At 39.2% G+C, this 24,071-nt stretch overlaps 1 protein-coding gene across 1 annotated transcript in view; it reads right to left on the bottom strand.

Annotated features, from left to right (window-relative positions):
* tanc1b (tetratricopeptide repeat, ankyrin repeat and coiled-coil containing 1b) overlaps window positions 1-24,071 on the bottom strand; it is a 114,534-nt gene that overhangs the window by 70,086 nt on the left and 20,377 nt on the right. The window contains exon 3 of the mRNA XM_037109662.1: window positions 6,573-6,779. Coding sequence (XP_036965557.1) covers window positions 6,573-6,779 — 207 coding nt within the window. The remainder of the gene's footprint in view (window positions 1-6,572; window positions 6,780-24,071) is intronic.

Raw genomic sequence — 24,071 nt, forward strand, 5'->3', positions numbered from 1 at the left:
AACATTATTAATCTTTTGGCAGAATTGTTCTGCTTGGGGGTTTCAGTGTAAGCAGACACTGTCCTTGAACTTGCACACACTGTTAATCACTGGTCCATAACAATGAGGCTTAGCGAAAACACACAAATCCATGGGGGAATCATAAAGTGTTTCACAAGATGACCTTATGTGTTGTTTTATGTGGTATGATACAATAATATCCTCTAGAGTTTTAACCACTGTTCCAAAAATCAAACAAAAAACCCCTCAAAGAATACCAACATCTTAAGTAATGTCTATGGTATTTCATAATACAGCAAAAACACAAATGCCCACATGATCAATCTACTGGTTAATTTCACAATAACTAATGATTAATTGTTTAGTCTATTAAACTTTTTCCCAAACTTTTTCCCATAGAGGGTCAGAACTAAAAGGACAAACATGCATACAGGGCTCACCCAAAAATGGTTTCAATGTCCCTTAATTGATTTTAAATTCACAAAAGATAAAACAGCATGTATTAGAAATGTTTTTAAAATGAGTTTTATTTACTAGAAACATCTGATGGGCCAAATTGAACTTTATAGTGGCTAACTATGGCCCTTGAGACTGTAAAATGTCAAAAACGTGCTCTGAATCTTTCATCGAACCAAAAGTCTAAAATCCAAAGATTTACTATCATAAATGACAAAGAAAAAGCAGTAAATCCTTAAATTTAGGGGTGGGAACAAGAAAGTGTGAGGCATTTTTGCTTGAAAAAATGAGTGGAATGATGAATTGATTATGAAGTTGACAAATAGTTTCTTTCAATCACCTTCCCTGCTCCAAAAAACATCAAAGAACACATGTATTTTACTAAATGGCTTATAAATGCTTAACTTAAATACCACAACAAAAACACACTGTAAAGATTATACAGTGCCTCAAAGAGCTAACCACACACACCACTGCATGTATAGAATGCAATGTACTCTAGGTAAACAATGGGGCTGCTGTCACAAAACAGAGATAAAGAGGAGATAAGCAACAAAAAGGTCATGGCATCAGAACACTGTCAGTGAAAGTCATCATCTGACTGGCTTCCTCACACAAACACGCACGTATCTGTTAAGCCAAAAGCTGTGCAGTCGTTAGAAGTTGGGGAGAGTTTTTGTGTCCTAACACAGCAGGATTTCCCACCCGATTAAAGAAAATCAACAGGGTTACCACCCTGCCTGGATGAAAGAAAAGGTTTTTCTATAATAGAGAGATCATGTCAGAATCATGGTTGGTCGATAAATCAATCAGCCTCTGAGCCAAATGCTTCTATCAAAGAAAATCCTACTGAACACATTTCAATATACACAACAGCCTCCTGCAGACCATTCCCTCTGTAGCCTCATCGTGGATACTCCAATTAAAATGATACACTGTCCAGGATGGTGATAAATTCATATGAATTGCTGTTTTATGATCCCTTGCAGACAGTCATGGAGGCAAAGCCCGGGGCTAAGAGTTTTGTCAAGCGACTAAAGAAAGGTCACACATCTAATGTACATACAGTGGCCGCACCAAGATCACGTCTGTATACCCAACTCTTTTCTCAAGTGCTCGTTCAACAGCTGCAACTCACCAAGCAGTGCAACCTTCAAGACAACAGATGCTTTTAATCCTACAATGGCACAGTAACCTCTATCAACCAGAGGAGGTCACTGTAGAGATACCCAGGAGACTCTCAGGAGCACAAGGAGTTTCTAAGACCTCAAAACTTCATTTACTGCATCAACAACTACATTCGACCCACTTAAGATCAAAGTTTTTCAATGCCTGACGTTTGACCTGCACTGTGTTGGAGAAAGATGGGTCCACTTGGGAAACATTCCTGCAGTAAACGTCCCACTCTGGGCCTTCAGGGTGCCTGTAAACTATTAAGACTATAAAGCCTAGGTGCTGTTCAACACATGTCAGGGTGCTGTGTTTCATGGCTAAGCTCTGGGCTTAGCTGATCAAAGCGGTGGCACTCAACGCCACCAGGACTTTGTGGCTCAGGCATCCGTCATACTCCTAATTAACTCAATGTTTCTCTGTTGTCCCCTGTGAAGCTTTCATGAAAAGAACAACCACCAAGTTGGTGCCTTGCAAACTGCCATAGATTATCCAATGTGTCTGGAAATGAAGCTGAGCCACAAAATACTTTAGGAATCTGTGAAACCACTTCCCTCAGAGACACCAGTGGTAGCTGGATGGGAGTAAATGGATGTACAAAAGAATATAGTGATGGATGGGGTGCATGTGGAAATAGATGAGGGTAGAATGATATGAGTAAATATCTAAAATAGAAAATAAAAGGCATGTGTAAGTTGGTCTTTATTGGTTCATATTCTTAAGAATACTGACAACTAGGGGTGCACAATAATTATCGGGCTGATAACAGGAAATTATTACATCATTCCGATAAGTCCAATATCATGACGAATAGCCTCGATAACATGTATGATTTTGTCAGCACGGCAGTGCCCCGTTCCCACTAAGAGCCCTGAATGGCCTGCAATGAATGCTGCATTCAAGTGACGCTGGCATAATCAGAAAAATTCTTTCTGACTGGGAAAATTCAAGAATACCCCTCATATCGGAAAAGAACTTGTTAACTCGGTCATAATTTTGGCAGTTGTTGACTTGAATTGATATCCACAGTATTTTCAACATGTTACACATAAATAATAGAAACATGAACTTAAAAAGGCAGAAAGAACGACTAGCAAACGTGGTATCAGGGAATTTCCATCACACCATGAATGCAGCACAGCATGCTTATGTTTAAAAACAGACAACACGGCGTTGATTGTGTGTGAGTTTTTGAAGTTTTGAAGTTTCTGAAGAAGACAGGTCACTTGTTACTTGTAACAAATGTTCCAAGCAAGTTCCACGAGGAGGTAAAAGTAGCACTAGCTTCAACATGTCAAACCTGATAAGTCATCTGAAACATAGCCATCGCTTCAACAGAGTTTTGAAAACATATGAGGATGCCAGGGCTGCTAAAGACGCTAGCAACTTAAAGCAAGCGGCAAAGAATCCACCGGGATTTACACACGTTGGTGAGGCTTTCGAAAAATCCAAGAAATGTGCCAGAAATGACCCACGGACTAAGGCTATTGAAGACTTAATCATGGAAATGATGGCACTTTACGACCAGCCCTTCACCCTCATTGAGGACAGAGGCTTTTCTTGCCTGATTAATCACTTGGAGCCACAGTTTACATTGCAGAGCCGCCGCTGCTTTTCTGATGTGTGCCTTCCAGCTAAGTATGATGCGATCGCCAAATGTATTCACACTTTGATTGATAACAACGTGAAAGACATAAGCTGAATATTTCATATAAAGTATGCACAAGTGTGTTTATCTGAAAAATACACCATCACAATGTTGAGAACACGTCTCTATTTTTTCTTGCTTTGGCAATGCATGGTTTCTATGAGGAATCTCAATCACCAAAAACCTCAGTCAATAAAGTTCATAATTTATGTTGCTGATGTCATGTCTGCCTACATTAGGAGGAATTACTCAAACTGCATGTTGCATTTGTATTTGGGTGGGCCCTGTATGTTGTGTTACTTCCCATGAGACCATACATTTTCCAAAACATATTTTCTTTGTTTATGTTCTCTACATCTGTGTGCATGATGCAACAATCTGCAACCAGCAAATACTTACTAGGTAAGAACACTTTTCAAGCTCCGTTAATTAAGAGCTGAGATCAAATTATAACACATATGCAAGTTTATGTAAGCTTACATTTTCATAATGTTGGCCTGCTAAAGTTCAAACTATTAGAGGATTTCTACATTCTGACTCTGGTTTAATAGGGCCAGCAACTAAGACCAGTACTCAATTGTCTCAACCTTACCCATTTTCAGTAGATCACTCTCATGTCAACCGAGATGTGTCTTAAATTGAGTATTCTCGGGCTCAGCAAGAAGAGAAAATGCTGCATTATGACCCATGTTGTTTTCGTCGCTGAGCTGAGACATTTCCTGCAGTATGTGTTTATTAACTGGAGGTGTGAACTCTCCCCCTGTGGGTTTTCACAGTTACCTGTGAGGAGGATGGTGGAGGAAAGCCTGGAAACCATCCCCCCCAACCTTCTCTCCCTGGTTGTCCTCCATAAAATCCTATCTTGTCAGTCCATTTTTTCCCCTTTTTCATGCCTCAGAGCACCGCGAGTGGGAATATGCCTTTAATGAGTGTTCCCCTTCCCATGTCCCCAGGGCCCTTTTCACCTTCACAAACCCAGCCTCTTTGCTCTTCTTCTTCTTCTCTCTCTCTCTCTCTCTCGTTCTCTCTCACTCTAGTCACTCCCTTCATGTCTGTATGTACATTTTATCAGCGCTGCCTTTGATGGGTTTAAAGCGGTCATCACAAATCCTGTGTCACCCAGGTTGTTGAGTAGATCTGTTTTAAATTGAATGAGCAAATGCAACTCTACTTGGCAATTATAAACTGTTTTTACAAACTAGGGAGAAAGCGTACTTCCAATTATGTATCTGGCAATGTATCCTGCATCACAATTTCAGGCCTGCAAGTCCAAAATTGGGTTTTGAATTATGTGAGGAAAGGTGCATGGAAAATCTGGTAAAAACACTAAAGCAAATACACAATCTCCCCATCCTAATCAGTAGCTGAAATTAGAATATGATGTTCCAGCTGAGAAAACAGACTCAAATCAAGAGAAAAACAACAACTTAAACCTAAATCCTAAAATTGGAATTGAGAACTAAATGTCATATCTCTTAATAGAGATGTGAACTTCAAAGTTCAGTCTGCATTAGGATTAAACCACACTTCCCATTCTGACAATCTCATCTTTACACTAAACAGATCAAAGCTGTTACCGCTCTAAACAAAAGCTAGATAGCCAACAGATGAGTGCCACATGTGAGTGGGGCCACATTGACCACTTAAAGGATTTCTCTCCTCTTTGCCAAGTCTCCAGAATACAAAGACTCAGGTTGAAACAAACTCAGCTACAAAAAGGTACCCCCGGCTTTGAAGAACCCCACACGGCTGCTGACAAGCATGTTCTCAACATGGTGAACAGAAGAAGCATGGGGGGACTGACAATTAGATCCAGTGTAAACACACGTCCATTACCAGTCACTAAAGCGTAAACACACGGAGCAGTTGTAGGGACCTCTACATCAACACAAGGTGATCAAATACAAGGATGAAGTGACAAAAACAATTGTTTGTAACCAGCCTGAGCCCACTCTCCAACTGCTGGGACATACATCGACCAACCTATCATTATTACTTCACTCCTCTTTCTTTCATGTGACTTATTTTTCCAAGAGTAACAATTACTCAGAACAGTTTGACATCTTTCACAGCGGACTAAGCTGAAAGCTGCAGCAGCAGTGTTTTAAAGCTGAGAGGGACTGTCATTCCTGGAGCACTGTCAGATGTTTTAACAATCCTACAAAGGCACCTGAAGGTAGACAGGAACGATTACGTTTACAGAAAACCCACAGAGACAAATGATGCTCCGTTTAAGAGACTGAAATAGTCTTTAAAGAATTGGAGTGACCCAAAAGCAGCACATTTAGTTTGTTCTGAGACAAATTTCCACTGTCGGAACTTTACCCAGGGACTATGAATCTTCCTACAAATTCAATGCGCGTCAACTCCAGACACCAAAGTCTTAATTTAGTTTGAGGGACATCATTTTACCTCCAAAAAGGCAGTACTTTGCTAAAGTACAATAACTATGGGGGTGGGGTTTGCAGCGCTAAACATGTCTGATTGTTCAAGCACTCGCAGTAATTTATTCAACCCACGATTCTTATAAATATGCAGCTGCAAACCAGTTGGTTTTTTTGGTTCATGTGCTTCCATGGATTTATAGAAGAAAGAATATGACCAAAGGAGCAACAGCAAAGTTTCATCACTTTTGTTATATAGTCTCATGCACAAAAGACGTGTAAAAGCAGATGTTGCTCGGCGGACTAAGTTGCCTAATCACCACTTGTCTATAGTTTATGGTGTAAAATGCAGACAACAAGGGGCTAAAGGAACTTTTTAGTACATAAAATGTGAGGGAGCAGCATTTCCTGACAAAAATCACAAGAAAACTCCAAGTTAGTCCATTTCTATATAACACATATTTATATATGCCTTTAGTGACAAGGCATGGTCATGTTAGACCTTTAAAACCATTCTCCAAAACATTTGTGCATCTAGTCTTTGTCAGGGAGTCAAATATTTTAGCAGGTCAAAAAGTAGCTACTTGGACTAATAATTCCAGGCACTTTGGGTTTTTACACCAAAAATACCAGAGTTCCTTAGTTCACCCAATTGCAATACAATACAGTGACAACAGGAATCATATAGAAAGGCTGAAATGGGGCTTTACGCTGCTCGGTTGGTAGCGTGCGCGACCCATGTGCCAAGGCTTTGCAGCGGACCCGGGTTCGACTCCCGGGCCGGGTCCCTTTGCTGCATGTCACTCCCCCTCTCTTACCCTGTTTCCTGTCATACTCTTCAGCTATACTGTCAATAAAGCCAGAAAAGTCCAAAAAAATACTTAAAAAAAGAAAGGCTGAAATAAAATCTGTACCTGGCGATCTTTTGCTCGGTCGTAAGGGCATCATGTAAGACTGTCGTGGCAGGAGAGGTGAGGATGGAAGAGACATGGACACTCCCTTGGCAAGGCTTAATCTGAAAACGTCATCGGGCACATTAGGGTGACCGCTGCCAGGCCCCGGGGGTTGAGGGTTTCCCTCAGGTGGGAATCTTCTTTGGGCACTGTGGCTGTGGACATCACCTGACAAGCAGAACAACAAGAGAAGAATTCTTAAATTGTGCTACCCATTTAGGCACAAGCCCACAGCATTTTAAAAAAAATCAGCAAGCAGAAAACTTTTTTTTTCAGTGGTCCCCAGTATATCATTGCCTGTAAAAGGTATAATCAACTGCTTCCCAAATGTATCCTTAAGGCCACATGTTTACAGATTATTCCATAGTATATGTCATGTCTTAAGCACATTTCTTTTCCTGTGGTAATTTCCAGGATGAACTGAATTGTGAGAGAATTGCTTGTATGTGCAGGGCTACATATAAAGACAAAGTGACAACCATAATACCATAGTCAGTGAGTTAAAATACATTTTAGCTTTTACTGTCTAGTGACAAAAAAAACTCTAAAACAAGTTGTAAAAAGAGACGCCTTGTCACCTCTCCGACTCTAGAAAAACTCAGACCTTCATGCTTTTGTCTAATTATCTTCTTTTTTGGCCACTTGACTACTTATCTTTTTACCATGGTCTGAGTTTATTATCCCATAAGAATACCCTGTTCATAAGACTGCTTGAACCTTCTCTTTCTCAACCAGTCACTGGTTTGTTTCACCTTGTGTTGCTATGACTCTAAAGCAGGTAGTGTACACAGTCAGAGCTTGTGTATTACAAATGACACCCTATGTTCAGACCCATAGACTGGAAACCAAAACAATGAGCTAACAAGACTAAATGTTGGAAAGAACTACCGATTTGGCTGTTAATTCTCAGTGGGTTTGAAATTATTGGCAATTCTTTCTCATTACATAGAGTAATTTGAATCTGTCAATTTTCAATAAATAAGTCGGGTGAGTTCCAGTGTTCAGTTGTGCTCCTTACAGTCTAAAAACTATGCATGCAGAGATTGAGGCACAATTTCTGTTTAATAAATAATTGGTTAACTTGTAGTAGCAAGTCATTAAAAATCTGCAACTTATTTGATTTTAAGGATTTTATAAATGAAACCTTTTGTGTAGAGCTCAGATTCCTAAAGATGACAAAACTGACCTCGATGCTGACCCAAATGAAACAATATACCAAGCCATTTCTTTTTACTACCATCCCGAGTCTGAATGCCTGGAAAGTAAAACCTCAAAAGAAACACCGTAACATGTATTTTGATGTAGAAAACAGCTTGGGTCTGACAAGATGGCATTTTTGAGGGCATATAAAATGGACATATCACATCAGATGAGATTGTTTAAATGTAAAAAAAAAAAAAAAAACACCTTTCTGACACAATTTCTAAATTCATCAAATTATTTTTCACATAGTATCAAAGTAATTAGTTCAATGTTGTGCAACTATGTCACAAAGGCAGGTGCCACATGCTTGCAGAGAAATCAGCTTACACAGAAGGGATAATAGTGGATTTCATTGTACGTTAGAGTAGTCACTTCCTGAGAATTCCTGTTCTGATTTGAACTAATCTAAAATACTACAAGTATTTGTAGTACAAAAACAAGTATCCTGTTTCTCCTGTTTCAATAGAACAAAGCTTACAAGAAAGCTTTCGCAATAAGATGGTCTCTGTAAGGTTTAAATCAGTGACCCGCCAACTGTTTTGCTCTTACTGTAGCTGCTAGTACTCTGCCCGGTTTGCAAACACCGCTGCATCTGCCTCTGCTGCTGCTCATTGTTACATTATTTGATCAGCCCAACCTACATTCCAGCATCCACCTGCAGGCTCTGTTTTCGCCACCCGAAGGAAAGTTTACTGTCATCATTTCTCAATCTCCTCTTTGCTGAGTTTTGTTTATGCCTGCAGGGGTTGATGAGAAGCCTAATAGATGCCAGAAGTTAACTCAGTTCATACTCTGTGTTCACATAATAAATGTGTCCCATGTGAGTTGGCTGACTGACGGATGATTACAGGAGTTTAAATTTCCTTGCATGTGAAAGAATGTTTGCCGGTTCTGTGGGGAAAGGTATTTCTTTCCATTTCTGACCACCCACATCATGCAGTATGGTTTTACTGTCAAGACTTCACTCAAGGGTGTTAATAAGTTATACTTGTTGCAACGAGTTGTACTTGTTGACAATTACACTCAAGATATACGTATATAAATTACAGTAAAAGACAAATGTCATTGTTAATACAATCAGTATGAAAGCCATGCAATACAAATGTCAGATCAAATTCTTCTCATTGGTGACTAAGGACACAAACAAGTTTGACTGATAGAGGTGGGAAAAGACCTGGATCCTGGGCCACATGATATGTATTTAAACCCAGGGTCATGGGCTAGTGAGCATTTCTCATGCCATCAGGGCACATGAGAAGGACATCCAGTTGGTGGAGTATATAGGGGAGTGTCATTGACCACTGAGTTAAGATAACATGTAAATCACTAAGCACACTAGCTGGGTGTCCTTTGCAGTAGCTGTTTAAGGACAAAAATCCATCATTAAACTCATTCAATTAATTCACAGGCAAGTATCATTTATCTTCATCTCATCTCTATCTATATTCCTTTTCTCTCTCCCTCCGCAGGACAACAGCATAATGTTGATCGATGCGTGACTATAAAAACATATATCTGCATATGAACATTGAATAAGTAGGCAAGGAACAAGATTTGGTTTTAAGGAAGCATTGTGGTGTCTGTGTGAGTATTGATCAATCCCATTTGTGCAGGTGTTGGTTACACACAGGTAAATAGTCCGTGTGGAGGGCATGCAACCCACTGAGTACCATCTGACAAGTATTTTGGTTTTTGTTAGCTTTTTAAAAGTGTATGCAGATATCTGTTTATAGAGATAAGACAACTCTCAACCTTAACCCCACTCTCAAGACTTAAGTTGTGAATGAGACTAAACAATGAGAGGTGAATGTAAGAGGAAGTCTTGGCTGTTTTCATGTTTTTTTAATTTTCTGTGCATTACATATTTTGTCATTGACCCTGGTTTTAAAAAGGCACATAATAAAAATTATGAGAAAAAAAACACTAAACAAAAAGTGCCAAAACATTCATCCAAACTTTCAATCAAGACTAAGCCACAAGAGATACCAAGAGCAAAAACTTGTATCCATATCAATGAATGTTTTCTAATAGCTGCTTCAACCTCAGATTGCAAGAATATGGCCTAAAGGAGAAAACCTCAACCGTGGGAAAATTCCTTTTTCCTTCTCCTGAGTACTTCTGCCTAATAAACCACCATGCGAGCTAACAACCGTTCTGCCTCTTGTTGACTCTAAAAAACAAGCCTCATGTTCAGGAGTGTAAGGGACATCCACATTTCATGCTGTCTGGAAGTGGGGGTAAAAATACATCCCATGCAAAAACCCCACATTGAGATTGTGATTGCAGTCTTGAACAAAAGACGGCTAGTCTGGTGTGCAATACAATCCATTTTTACGGAAATCTGCTGGCTTGCAAAATAAGATAGTAGATTTCTCTTTCTCTGGTTTCACTGTTCAATACACTTGAGCATTTGAACGTTCAGGGCAGCAATATTTCACTGTCTCTGCTGTCAAACACACATCTAGGACCAGATATTCCCACTATTTTTCAGTCTGACCTAATGAGGTACTGTAATTTGTTCACCTCACAGAAAAGGTTCCCCACAGTCTCTTCAGATGACTTCGCTCAAGACTTGCAAATGACTTAACCTGACTACTAGTTCTCCAGGCCATAAATGGAAAAAGCAGATTTGCTTATTTAAAACCAATTCAGCCTGGAAAGACCATTCTAGCCATGGAGCCAGCTAACGGCAAAGTAATCTGTCATGCGGTGGCAAAGTTGCCCACTCATCATGGCCACAAATTAAAATGTATGAATTATCAACCTCAAGATAACATTTAATACCTAACTAATAATACAGACCATACGTCAACAGACCCAGCTAGATCAGAACTGCAGATGTGGTGAACCACAGTAATGACAATTAGCTTTGGTTCTGTTTTTGCAGGACTGCACTACTTGGGAAGACTTCAGCAGATTAGCGCTGACGCCTGTCTGCAGCCAGAGGTTTGTAGAAATCAGTGAAGACTCGACTACAAGAGGCAAGGCACTATTGGCATTCTGCTTCTCTCCTCAGGGAAATGAGTGTTGTTGGGCTGCCTGGCTAATCAGAAACAGAGACCCATTTTCTCCACGCCTCTGCCTCGCCACAGGGGACACAAAGCTGTTCTGTGTTTTAAAGGGCTCCTAAACAAAGAAGAATGCCAGAGACAGGAAGCGGAAAGGTTGCAACGACACCTCTGCATGCCTTCAGACGTGGAAAAACCTGTGACTGACCCAAAGGTCACTCAGCCAAGGCCAGGACCTGCCGTCACCCTGACCTGAGTGGGACCTAATGCATCCACACTGATACTGACATTTTAAAGGGTCCTTAATGAAGTGTGTGTGTGTGTCTGACTGCTGGTTAGAAATGCAGATATAGAAGATATGATGCAGGGAATCTCACTCAACTTCTCTCTGTGGCAGCCATTGAACATGAACCACATGACCCAAGTTTATTTGAATATTTCAATTGCTGACCCCAAATCAATACCAAAGGGGATCATTACTAAAGTAGGGCTGAAGGGTATGCAAAAACAGTCATTCCAGATATTGGGTTTGTGACATGAGCCACGAATTTTAGTGGGAATGGTCATTTTTGCATTTCATTTTCACTGAAAAATATATAAAATGATGATGTGATTTTTGCTGGGGTTTTTACAAAACAAGCATGTTCCCTTGACGTCTGGAGCACCACAATGCTGCATATGAAATGGTAGGGTATGACACAATTTACCTTGTGTAAAAAGAAATTGCTGTTCGATTGGAATATTGAATGGTGATATATTCTGGGGCACACTGGTAACTAAGGCCACTGACCAAAAGCCATGACAACTCCTGGTTTGTGTCGACTAAGGATCTCTATGGCATGTTGGTTCTTATCTCTCTCTCCAATCATTTCATAGGATAAGATGGCCCCCAAAATAAACCTTATAAAACAATACACTAACCATCTGGAATGAAGGTGTTAAGGCCAGAATGTGTGGGAATTTGAGTTTATTTCTATTTCACTGCAGATAATATGCTTTGGAAAAAATAATAATTTCTGCTTATTCTAACAATTCATCTGCAATTCCTATGAAGCAGCACAAGCTCTCAAGTCTCGGAGTGAAACTTAAAAAATAACAAACTTGTCCAACTGACTATAGGCCAGGCCAATTATCTGATCCAATATTTAGCGTATTTTTTCGAATATCGCAATCAGTGTTTTTTGTTTTGTTTTGCGCCTTGATATTGAATAAGGCTAGATTCAGTTAATGAATTGGGCTTTGGTGGAAGTTTGCTCTCAAAATAATACTATTTTAGTTTAACAATGCACCACCCACAACGCTATCTGATAGCAGATTTAGATTATTGGATTACACTTCAGTGTTGAGTGGTCACACATCCTGAGAAATAGCCTAAGTAACTAGTACCTAAAGTTACCAAATTTGTAGAGTTTGGAGTAAGTATAAAGTAGCAGAAAATTTGAAAGTAAACTGTACTTGGTTGCTTTCCATAACTGGTTATTCTAAATGTTGACACTAGAATTTTCATTTTTAGTGCAAGTGTGCATCACTTCCTAATATTGTTTTTTGTGTCATCGGCCTTGAAAAAGTTATATTTGTCAGTCCCTAAAAACTGTAAGTTTGGGTTCATTTTAAAGCTGCCAGCTGAGAGTTCACTTGCTGTAGTCAAAGCAGGTCGTGGTTGATACAGGTTTTAGCCATATTGCATGCTAAAGAGATTATGGTAAAGTTGTAATTTTGGTAGTTGCCTCTGAAAACACAAGACGCCACATAAAAGTCATCTGTCCAAGTTCTGGTGAGGAGGCTGCAGTGTGTCACAGTGACTGCTCTGCCATCTGACCAACACTTTATAACGCAGAGGGACACAAGGACAGAAACTCGCCAGTGCTATTTCAGTTACTTTCCTAAACCCTGGTTCGGGCAAGGCCTGCAATTTCAGCCCCTGCTGTGGTCAAAGAAATCAACCCTTTCTAATTATACAGTGCTGCCCAAAGATGATGTAAAAATGATTACAGTCCCTTGCATGCTCTTTCCTCCTCATCAAAGTGAAGGGCCAGAGCCCACGAGGACATACCCAGCCCATAAAAACGGTTCAATATTATTTCAAGACATTGATTCAGAAAAATAAACATTAAAGTACAAATCAATTATTTGAGCAGGTCAACATGAGTCAATATTAAACATTTATTCCGACCAATGTTCCATCTCACAGTCTCCTACATATGCAGTAATGTCGTAGAGATGGAAATACTGTACTTTGGATTAAAACTACATAAAAGGGAAATATAAAATCTTTACTGGCTGGATACTGATGAGAGTACGTTTTTTCGTTTGACACTGCACAAAATCTAATTATTTTTGACAATTAATTTTACTATATATGATGTGAATTGGCATGCTATGTAGCAAACAGACCATCCTCATCAAATAAATGTCAAACGCAATGAATTAAAAAACATTTATTTTTTCATGCATGGCCTAAATGACCCCCGCCTCCCCCTGCTAGCATACTAGGCACTGTTCACACTGAGTGCTGAATGCTTTGAAATGTCTTTGAAATGTATTAATCTTTTGCCTTTTAAAAAAATCTGTGGAATGTAATCTGTCACTTCTTGTGAGGGTATGCAACCCCCCTGAAAGACACTGGCCCCTCTGCATTGTCCAACATGAACTGTCCAATATAATGATACAACCTTAAATGTATATAAACTAACAAAGACAAAATATACAATACAACAAGTATTTTGCCATTAGTGCCAGTGTTAACTCTCTCTGGGGATAGGTTAAAATACATTTTAAAGCTACTGAGATTGAATAAATCAACCTCATCAACAAAGATGGACGATGGCCTTCAATTGAGGCACACTGAGTGGAAATGTAGGGTGGGAGGGTTAGCTGAGTAATATTGACCTAATGACCTACATCATCATGTTTGTCTGAATGGGAATTGAGATTCTTCCGGTCTGTCTGAATTGGATTTTTACTAGAACAAGTTAAGCATCATATTGACACTTCTGTGAATAATTTTCAACAATTTGGTAATGCTCACTGTTTGCATTTTATATTTTTAGGAGTTAGTGCTTTTGAGGGTCTTCATGTGACCATTGTTCCTCTCCGTTATGTAGTTGTCCTGTGTACTAGGCACGTATAATAATGAGCTTTTCCACTCTGTATCACAATATGATCGTGAATGACAGTAAGCAGAATATCTTACTAGCTGTGACTTAAGGTCATCAGATGGTTATTTGGACTTTTAAGATGATTAAGGCAACATCTGGTCTTTGCAACATGGTGCAGGGACCAGACAGGAGGGTTAGCTGAGTAATATTGACCTAATGACCTACATCATCATGTTTGTCTGAATGGGAATTGAGATTCTTCCGGTCTGTCTGAATTGGATTTTTACTAGAACAAGTTAAGCATCATATTGACACTTCTGTGAATAATTTTCAACAATTTGGTAATGCTCACTGTTTGCATTTTATATTTTTAGGAGTTAGTGCTTTTGAGGGTCTTCATGTGACCATTGTTCCTCTCCGTTATGTAGTTGTCCTGTGTACTAGGCACGTATAATAATGAGCTTTTCCACTCTGTATCACAATATGATCGTGAATGACAGTAAGCAGAATATCTTACTAGCTGTGACTTAAGGTCATCAGATGGTTATTTGGACTTTTAAGATGATTAAGGCAACATCTGGTCTTTGCAACATGGTGCAGGGACCAGACAGACTGCCTGAACTGCTGGTGAATCAGCAGAGATGGGTAGAGTGGCCAAACACTGTGTGCAAATAGTAATACTTTTTTAAAAACAGTTACTCAAGTAGATGTTATGGTAGTCTAAACAATTTTAACTACTTGAGTTGGACTATAAAAGTCCTTATTTGAAAGCCAATGCCTGCTTTGAACAGTGTCAGGATGATCAAATGCCTCTTAACAAAATGTGCATAAATGCTGCAAATAATAAATGAAAATAAAGAATAAAAGTATGCTGCATTAAAAATATTATTATCAAATGTAACCCATTACTACCCAACTCTTAGAATCAGCGGCCAAATTCTGATACTGTATCATATATGCCAAACCACTAAAGTGAATTAGAAAAGAAGAACAGTGGTGTTTCTGTTATGATGTCCACTGCCTGTAGCATTCAATGCAGTCCTAAAAGTGTATAATCAGTGCAGTCTATGTTGAAAAAAGCTTGCTGGGCTAAAAAAAAGCCTTTTTAAACATGATACTATTCCATCTTCTCCCCATATACATATACTGAATGCACTCTAACACACACTAATGCTCTATTAGCTTCTCACTAGTTAATTTTATGGAGCACAGAGAAAATGAAGAACGGCTATAATTAATGCAGATTCTTTCAGTCGACACACAAAGCACGATGACCATTGGACAATCCACCAAAGGGGGAATTCTCCCGCTAGACTGAGTGCCAATGCGGATTCCCTGTGTACTTCCGAGACCAGGGTGACAGTCTCACAAAAGCTGTCATGGTTAACACACAGCGACCCACAGAGAGGAGAGAGCGCCAGACAACGAGGGATACAGCGTGGGGGAGGGTAGTCATTACAAGTCCTCTACGATGATGAAGGACAAATTGGATCTAAAATGTTAATAAGATGCAAATCAGCATGTTTTGAAATTCATTAAATGATTTCAGAAATGTAAAAAGAACATAAAAAAATGTGTTAAACAATGCTGTAAAAACTGTTGTGGAGGCATCTTTGTTTTTCCCATGAGGCCAGTCTAATTTCAGACCACTTCACTCAGTCAGTGGTAGCCATAGGAACAGTCAAAATACTGTATAAGGACGCCTGATAAAAGACTGTTAAACACAGACTGATGTAAGTGATAAATAATAAAGCTAACCACGTGTGTTAGCTCTCTTGTGACATATTTGTCTTGATATGTATGACTTGTGCATTAGGGTCCACAATGCTTCATTTGTGGTGCAGAATAAGTCTATAGCAAAGACCTCAAAAGACAATGTGACATATCTTCCTTGCAGCATCTAATTTTCACTCTTGTTTTTTGAAACATAAGAATATTATTCTATGTCAAGTGAACCAACGGACTGCCCAAATCCCTCCTGTGGGCACATTTTCTAACACGAAATGTCAAATTTGTCTGCAACAATCAAATTCCATTAACTCTTTAACTGTACAGAGCAACTCTCTTACTGGTTTCAAAGGATTACTCATCTCCGCTGGTGGCCCCTGAGGAGAGAAAACAACTGACAATGTCTTCAGTTTCAGCTTGTCAGAGAGAGGAACAGCTCCTGCAGCTCTGAAACCCTCAACTTAAATTCACATACACTTGATAATGAGAACAAATTAGCAGCTTTATGCAGAGCTAAGATGCTGTAGGCAACAGCAAGACTGCAAAATGTTTTTAATCCTGAACACTAAGACTCTGTCTGTCTCTTTCCCTCCGATGCTCACTCTGCAGTGGCCTGAACTCTGGAATGCCTTCCCCACTGGCCCCAGGGGAACAGAGGCTGATGGGGAGGGGTATGTGTGTGACTTGGGGAGAAGAAGTATGAGAGGAGGAGGAGGGGGAAGGCAGCACTGGGCAGGCACCATGACATTTCCCATTCCTCTTCATAAATGACCAATTTAAGTGGGTACGGGAAAAGAACTATGGGCCAGACAGTGTCTATACCATGCTTTATTTCAAGATTTGTGACAGGGAAGCAAAAGGAAGGCCAGTAAAGGGACTGACAGAGGGAAACTACTGCAAGCTAAAGAACAGGACAAAAGTCAAGCAAAGCAGATTTTAATTAGACCGTTCTCACCCCGTTAAAGGATATTACCACAAATGCAGATGAACTGCTTGACCTAACTGAGAACAGCCTATATGGAGAAGTGCTGAACATGAGCACACAATGGAAGCCTATGATTGTACTCATTTGGTCAGTCCTAAATAGACATGGAAACTATGATATATTGATGGCTAGATCTTGCAAAGATTACATCATCAATCAGTCCCATGGACGCTGGTGGGCATAATCTCCTCGAAGTTCAACACAAACAAAAGATGTAGTTTGATGATGTCATGAAATAGCATAGGATCATGGGAGTTGTTTTGTCTTCATTCCACAGCAGATGACAATGGTAGATATTTTGTTGTGAAGTGAAAAATTGGAGAGCATTCCTATATTTCTGACACTGAAATGCAGCATTTAAAGAGGTACAGTGTAGGTAGGTAAAACCTGGAGATTAAAAGGAGCACTATGTAGTTTTGGAAAAGAAATTAAAACTCAGAATATGAATATGAATGGGGGTAATAATTCAAACTCAGAACTATATAATAATATCATATATATATATATATATATATATATATAATATATATATATATATATATATATATATATATATATATATATATATATATATATATATAATATATATATATATATATATATATATAAATATATATATATATATATATATATATAATTATATATATATATATATATATATATATATATATATATATATATATATATATATATATATACATACATACATACATACACACACACACACACACACACACACACACACACACAATATATTATAGTGGCCGCACTGAAATGCAGAGAGCTTGATCTTGTTTCATCACAGCTCTGGAATAAATTAGGGCAGATCCACTGTTGACAGCCCAGGCTGAGGAGTTGATATTTATGCTATCAGCATTGTGTGTGAGGTCCCTGTATGAATGTCTCTCTGCAGGCCCCCTCCGTACCAGACTCTCTGCAAATGGGGCACACTGTTCACTCCAACACTAAAGGAAAAATGCCCCTCTTGACTGCTGTCCACTCACCCAACAACACTGATCATAACGAGAGCCCTTCCAGTGGTCAAAGAGAGCTGTTGTCTATGTTGTAACACCTAAGAAGGACTAATACAGTGGTACTCAGCATTACAGACACAATCCATCTGTTTTGACTGTATTTATCAGGGATGTCTGTAAAAACTTTTTTCCCTGAAGTTTAAACAGAGGTATGAACTTAGACTTAAAGTAAGAAAACACTCAGAAAAAAGTCAGAGTTTGGCCCAATTTTATCTATATTTGATACATTTTAAAATAACATTGATTACTATCAACAAGATCAAATTTTTCAACAACAAAATCATCTTGTGAGATGCTACTGCTTTATTGACTACTATTTCTGGTGTAGATGAGCAAGGGCAGCAACATTTAATCAGCTAGTCAACTAATCGTGCACTTTTATGTTTCTTAATTCTGTAATTATTTTTCTGCTAGTATCACTCTGGTCAACAGTCTGGGCATATTAAGCAGATTCATTAGCTCAATGACAAAGTCTTTATTAGGAATAAAAACGCACTGCTACTAGGGGTTACATGATCCTACATATCTATGATTCGATTTTCCTTTTAAGGTCACAATTCGATCTTTCACCACTGATGTCAGCTATTCCATTATGGAACTTGCATCTGGATTTGAGGAGATCAACAGAGCAATGCTTTTATGCTCTGACAAATGTCATTCACAATTTCAATTTGGTATTTTACAACAGCTTGACTTAATCCTGTGGGCTTTAGCAGGTGAGGATTAGGTAAATTCAAGTAATGTTAAAGCAAAATAAACTACAAAACTTCTGTTGTTCAACAATAAACATCAAAAGATAGAAATTTTGGAAAGTTTGGTTTCTCAAACCTGTCTAAAGTAAACCACCTTCCTGAGCAAATCGCTGATACCGCCTATGAATTCAACAATCAAAATTGAAAAGTTCATTTCAGAATCTAAATCATGACACCCACGATTGATACTTCTGCTCTATTGAACTGCTGTCAAGCTACAGATGCGTCAATGCCTCTACAATAAAACCATATGATGTCTCACATGGGTTTTACATGGGGTTAATTACCTCAACGTCCTCTACATGTCATGGAAACAGCTGGTACAGTCTAAGCAAAGGACAGCTGGATGATGGATGACCCAGCCCAATTGTCCATAATATGATCAATCATTTTAACACAGCAAAGACACCTCTGGGGCCACTATGCTTCAAAGTCACAATGCAGCCAGATGAAAGATGGACAAACCCACCTTCTCTGATTTCTCTCAACCTTTCAGGTTTCTCCAACGTTGTATCTGTTAACAATATGGATACGGCAGCTCTGAGACACAACTGGAATTTATTTTCAGGCCATACTGAAATGTGGTATGGAGTCCTAGGTTGCCATGGAGATCTGGTTTAACAACAGATTTGGGTTGCCATTAGCACAGATCATTAGGCAGAGCTGCTGCTGGGGCCAGGTGAGGTCATGAGAACAGCAGTAACCCCTGGACAACAGCCTGTTCAGTAACGTTAAATGGACGAGGATATGGCACAAAGGCTGTCCTTCCAATCCGTCCAAAGAGCCTAATCCCTTAAATAAACAAATACCAGGGCCAATCCTGCAGCTTTGCGCCATCTTTGAAAATCTTTTTAAAAGGTGAAATCTGTGTGAGTTTAGCATTGATCATATTCGCCTCATTTGATGCTCTTAGAGGGTCACCAGGATCTTCCTTTTGAACCATTAGCAAATGGATGATATCCTGATGTTTTTTTAACTTCATTAATAATGGAAGAAAAAGATAATTAACCCCTCTGACACTAACCAGCCTCCTACACAGCTTTAACCAAATGAACCCAAAATTCCATCAAGTTTTTGCTACTTCTTATCCAGGCATTCTCCAGCTTCACCAACAGAACTTCCCAAATAAAGAATGATCAGAAAACGCCACCTCTAAAACAACAGAGATGTAAGTATGAAAAGGGGCAATCTATGCAAACTGCTCCTCTTTCCAAATCACTATCCCAAGTTCCTTTGAGGCTAGGCACAAAGGAACTGAGGTCATTAGTTCAGCCTGTCTCAAACCCTCCTGAGCTAAGGATGACAAGACATTCATCTGCAGGCACAATTATGAAAAAAAGAGTCTGTGCGTTCAGAAAGGCAGAGCAGAGCAGTGCAATGCAAAGTAGAAAAGGGAGAGAGAGAGAGAAAGGGCCCCCCAAGCTCAAGACTGAACAGAGGTCTCCAAAGACACCCCCACAGACTTCTCTGTGAGTCAGACACTGTGACAGCATGGGTTGGTGTCTGCATAGAAAGATGGCGATAGATGAGAGAAACACAACCCTCCAAACTCTTAGAAAATATCAAAGTTAACTAAAGAGAAGTTCAGTAATGAACAGCTAGTACCTCGAACATCCCATGGGTGACAGGGACACTTCAAGTGCTTATTTAGACAAGGACAAAAGATGTTTAAGGTGCCAAAACAAAAATGAAAAATCAGACAGAAGGAATGTGTTTGCCGTGCCAGGTCATGCTTTAATTAGAAAAAGCAGTGGCCTGCTGACCTCTCCAGCCAATGAACTGCCACAACAGCCACTATCAACCTTTCAAAGACCATCTAAAAACACCCTGGCATGTAAACTGATAAACGTTTTTTCCTCTGCTTTGAAGTAGTAAAAGAAACTATTTGCCCAAAGAGGGTGTGGGGATAAGAGTGGGCCTATGACTGGTCTGTTGCTGTGCTGTAGATGACATCACCCCCTGCTTTCACCAAGTTCTCATGTATTTGTTTGGCTTCTTGTCCGTTGCTGTGCACACACTTCCAAGGTCACAGGCGACATCAATGCTCAGTGTATGAGACCCATCTGGAGTAATGGAGAGTGGTCAATGGCTGCAGTCGCAGCAGACCGTGGGCCCCTGGGAACCACTAAAGCATGTCTCCAAAATCTTCCCAGTCAGGAGGAAGAAAGAGCAGTGCCAGATTTGACCATCAGCTAGTGCTTTTAGTTCTACTGCATGTGTTGTTGGTTGATAATCAAAGAAATCACCATGGGTGAATTACAGTTTAAAATAAAATAACTGAAAGCAGGAAAAATACATCTATCTTCACTTTAATGAGCATCAACAGAAATTTTAGGTAGAGTAAGGTGCTTCAAATCCATCAAAGAACCAGGGCTACAACAATGGTAAATTGTGATAAGAAAATCGCGTGAATTCGATCAAAGTAGCTGTACAGGTTATTGTAGGTCAATCGACTAAAATAACTTAACTTTAACAACTCCTACCTACCTGCAACTCCTACCTACCTGCTAAAATGAACATGATGTCAGGCTGAATAAAGCAGTGAGATTAAATGGCAAATCAACCTGTCAATCAGGCTAGATTATATTATGTGATGTAAAAAAAAGACTGTAGATCCAAAACTTATGACTGAACAAGTAAGTAACATTTACATGCATGTTTATACTGTATATTTTGGGCCAACGGGCCAATTATTGAATCTAATATTCTGCCATTTTCTGAATGAAGAATATGCGTTATTTTTATTTGACAAAAAAACTAAATCTAAAAATATGCTGCTTTACTGGTAGATAAAGATATCAATGTAGCTATCATGTAGAGAGTAAAAAGTCCTATATTTGTCTCCCAAGAAGTAGTACAGTGGAAGTATTAAGGAGCAAAATATGGAAATACTCTTGTTATAAAAAATGAGTGAGTGAAACTACTTAGTTAGACGTAGTTGCTATGCAATGCTGCCTTCAAGGTAGTTATTTACACAACTTTTGTTAAACTGTTTCTGTTTCTTGTGGACATGTTAAGCTGCATTTTGGCAACCAGGCAACAGCTTGGAACTGGATCAGAAAATTACAAGCTTCACAGCCTTTCTTCTAAGAAGTCCTAAGTCATCTGATGTAAAAGTTGTAAGTATCCAGGGCCTAATGTTTGTTGTAAAAGTCTCTGCAAACAGAAAACAGCAAGACTGGACGACCAGGTTCAATACTTTCCCTAAGAGCCCTTACTTTGCTCTTCAGAAAGATAGACAGGGAGTGTCTAATGTGGATACACCTGAGGTTAGTGGGCGTACATGTGTGTGCATGTGTGCGTATGTGTGTGCGCACGTGCGTGTGTGTGTGTACATTTGTACATGGATGTGTGTGTAAGTAAAAGATGTGGTTGGAGCTACGCCCTGCTAATCGTTGCCTGCTGGCTGCACGGTGCTTTGATAGCTGTGTCGGTCTGTGCACTCAATGGTCTCCTTTGTAAATCAGGTGCATTCTTTTCTCCACCATTTTAAATCCTACCTCAACTGTCTGGACATGGAAATCTAGACAATCATGACTCGGAGCAAAAATAGCAAACATGGGCCAAAATGCCATTTAACAATTCTCAGCACAGTTATTTTCTAATTCAAGTTATGAGAAGAGCATTGGGTGGTAAACTATATGCAACCCCTGAAGTGCTTTAAGGTGAAATTGATTCAAAGATCTATTTGTCACAGAATACTTAGACTTAAACGCTCTTGTGGAAAACTAAAAGCAGACCAATGCTTTATAGCTGTTTGAGTTTTTTCAGCATGAAGTGTTTTCCGAAAGGAAAACCATGACCTGATGATAAAGAAGTCTGTGGTTCTGGTCTGAGCACTAGTTATTATGGTTAATCAAAGGATGTTAATAATGTATCTTGAGGTTGCTTGCCTTTCTCTCTGTCTCTGTATGCATGTGTGTGGCATAACATGGAGTCTATCTTCCTATGCTACACAGGTCACATACAGTATGTAATCTGTGGTCTAGACATCCTGTGGTTGACTGTGTGCATCTTGTTTGTCTGTCCATCTTGACTCAGCACTCACAACTTCAAATTGTGCGCCAAGAAATATGTATGTATGAAAAGCGCCATTTTTCTTTTTAAGCTGACACATTTCTGACTCTATCAGTCTTCAGTTTCAAGACTGTGGAGTGCATAAAGAAAAACGTAAAGCTTCCTCCACTGCTGTTACCACACAGAAGTTTCACCACATCACATCTTGATTTACCTGGAGCATGGACATCGTGGGCATAGGAGCAGGTTTTCCCAATAAAGAAAATGTTAAAACTTCCACACTTAACAGAGGAACACTGTGAGGGAGTTTTCTTAAGTTCACTTGAAAGCCACAGGACAAGGAGGGAGCGTGTCTCAAAATGGCTGCGGTAGATATGGCTGGAGAGGAGGCTGCCACCCAGCTGTTCACCAGGCCAACATTGGCAGTTTGACACTGGAACCTGTGGGAAGACTCTGCATGGACTACTGTTTGTTAATGTCTGAGGGGAGGGGAGGCCACCATGTATATAAATAACAGACACCATCTTAGAAAGAAACCTGCATCACCCATATTACAACACCGAATCAGAAAAAAAGTCTGGATGCTGTGTTAATAAAAACAGAATGCTAATCATTTGCAAACAAACTGTATTTACAGACAACAGTTTTACAAAGTTTTCCCAACTCCATGTAGTAATTTCTTTTAAACAACCGTGTGTTTGAAAAAGTGGTGAGCCTAACCCCATCCCTGCTTATGAACAACTGAGCCTTTCAATCATGATAATATTATCTGTTAATCTGTTTGCCAGTTTAATGTTGCTCCTGTGACAACCTCTTTAATAATTCAGAATAAGCATATATTAACAAAAATGAAGCTTGAACTGAAGAGGTTAAAAGAGGTTAAACATTTAACATTGTCTTTGTACTGTTTTCAACTGAGTTTATGTCCAAAAGGATTGGCAAATAAGGCCTTTAACATTCTGTTTCTTGTCTTTTATGTTTTAGCATCTAAACTTTTTTGGAAACAGGGTTGCAGTAACATGAAGCACATTTTTTGATGGTTAGATGGCCATTACTTTTTTTGTAAGCCAGGGTTGTTGGCACACATTAAAAAGATCAAAAGATGAGATTGGGCAAAGCAAGCCTGTTGAGCATTTTTTTTAGCTAATGCTGCTCTCCTCAAATATGAAACATTTATTTTCGGTTAGCCAACAAGAGACATCTAAAAAATATTATTACTCGGCAACAAATATTTGTGAATGAAAAAAGGGTGTACTATGAATAATAGTTTTTCAAAAACAAACTTAAGTTGTATTGATTCTAATATCATATTTGCCCAGTAAACAATGAAAAAACACTTTGTTGTTTAGACACACAACTGTCCATCAAAAGCTCTTTTATTGTTTGAACAAAAACTGCCCAACCACCTGTGGCTATTGTTTATTGAGGGAAGTCTTCCCATAACAGTAAAAATTCCTCACGTTAAACCCCGGAGGGCAGTTGAAAGAGAAAGAATAGAGACAACGGAGAATGAATCTCTGCAATGTCAGCTGCAATATTGAACTGTATCACAACAGAAAGGAAATACACAATAACAGAAGAGAGATTATAGAAATCAGAAGGAAACCTGAGCATTTTGAGTTGCTTTGTTCAGGA

Source organism: Acanthopagrus latus, chromosome 9 (genome assembly GCF_904848185.1).
Source record: "Acanthopagrus latus isolate v.2019 chromosome 9, fAcaLat1.1, whole genome shotgun sequence".
Taxonomy (NCBI): Eukaryota; Metazoa; Chordata; class Actinopteri; order Spariformes; family Sparidae; genus Acanthopagrus; species Acanthopagrus latus.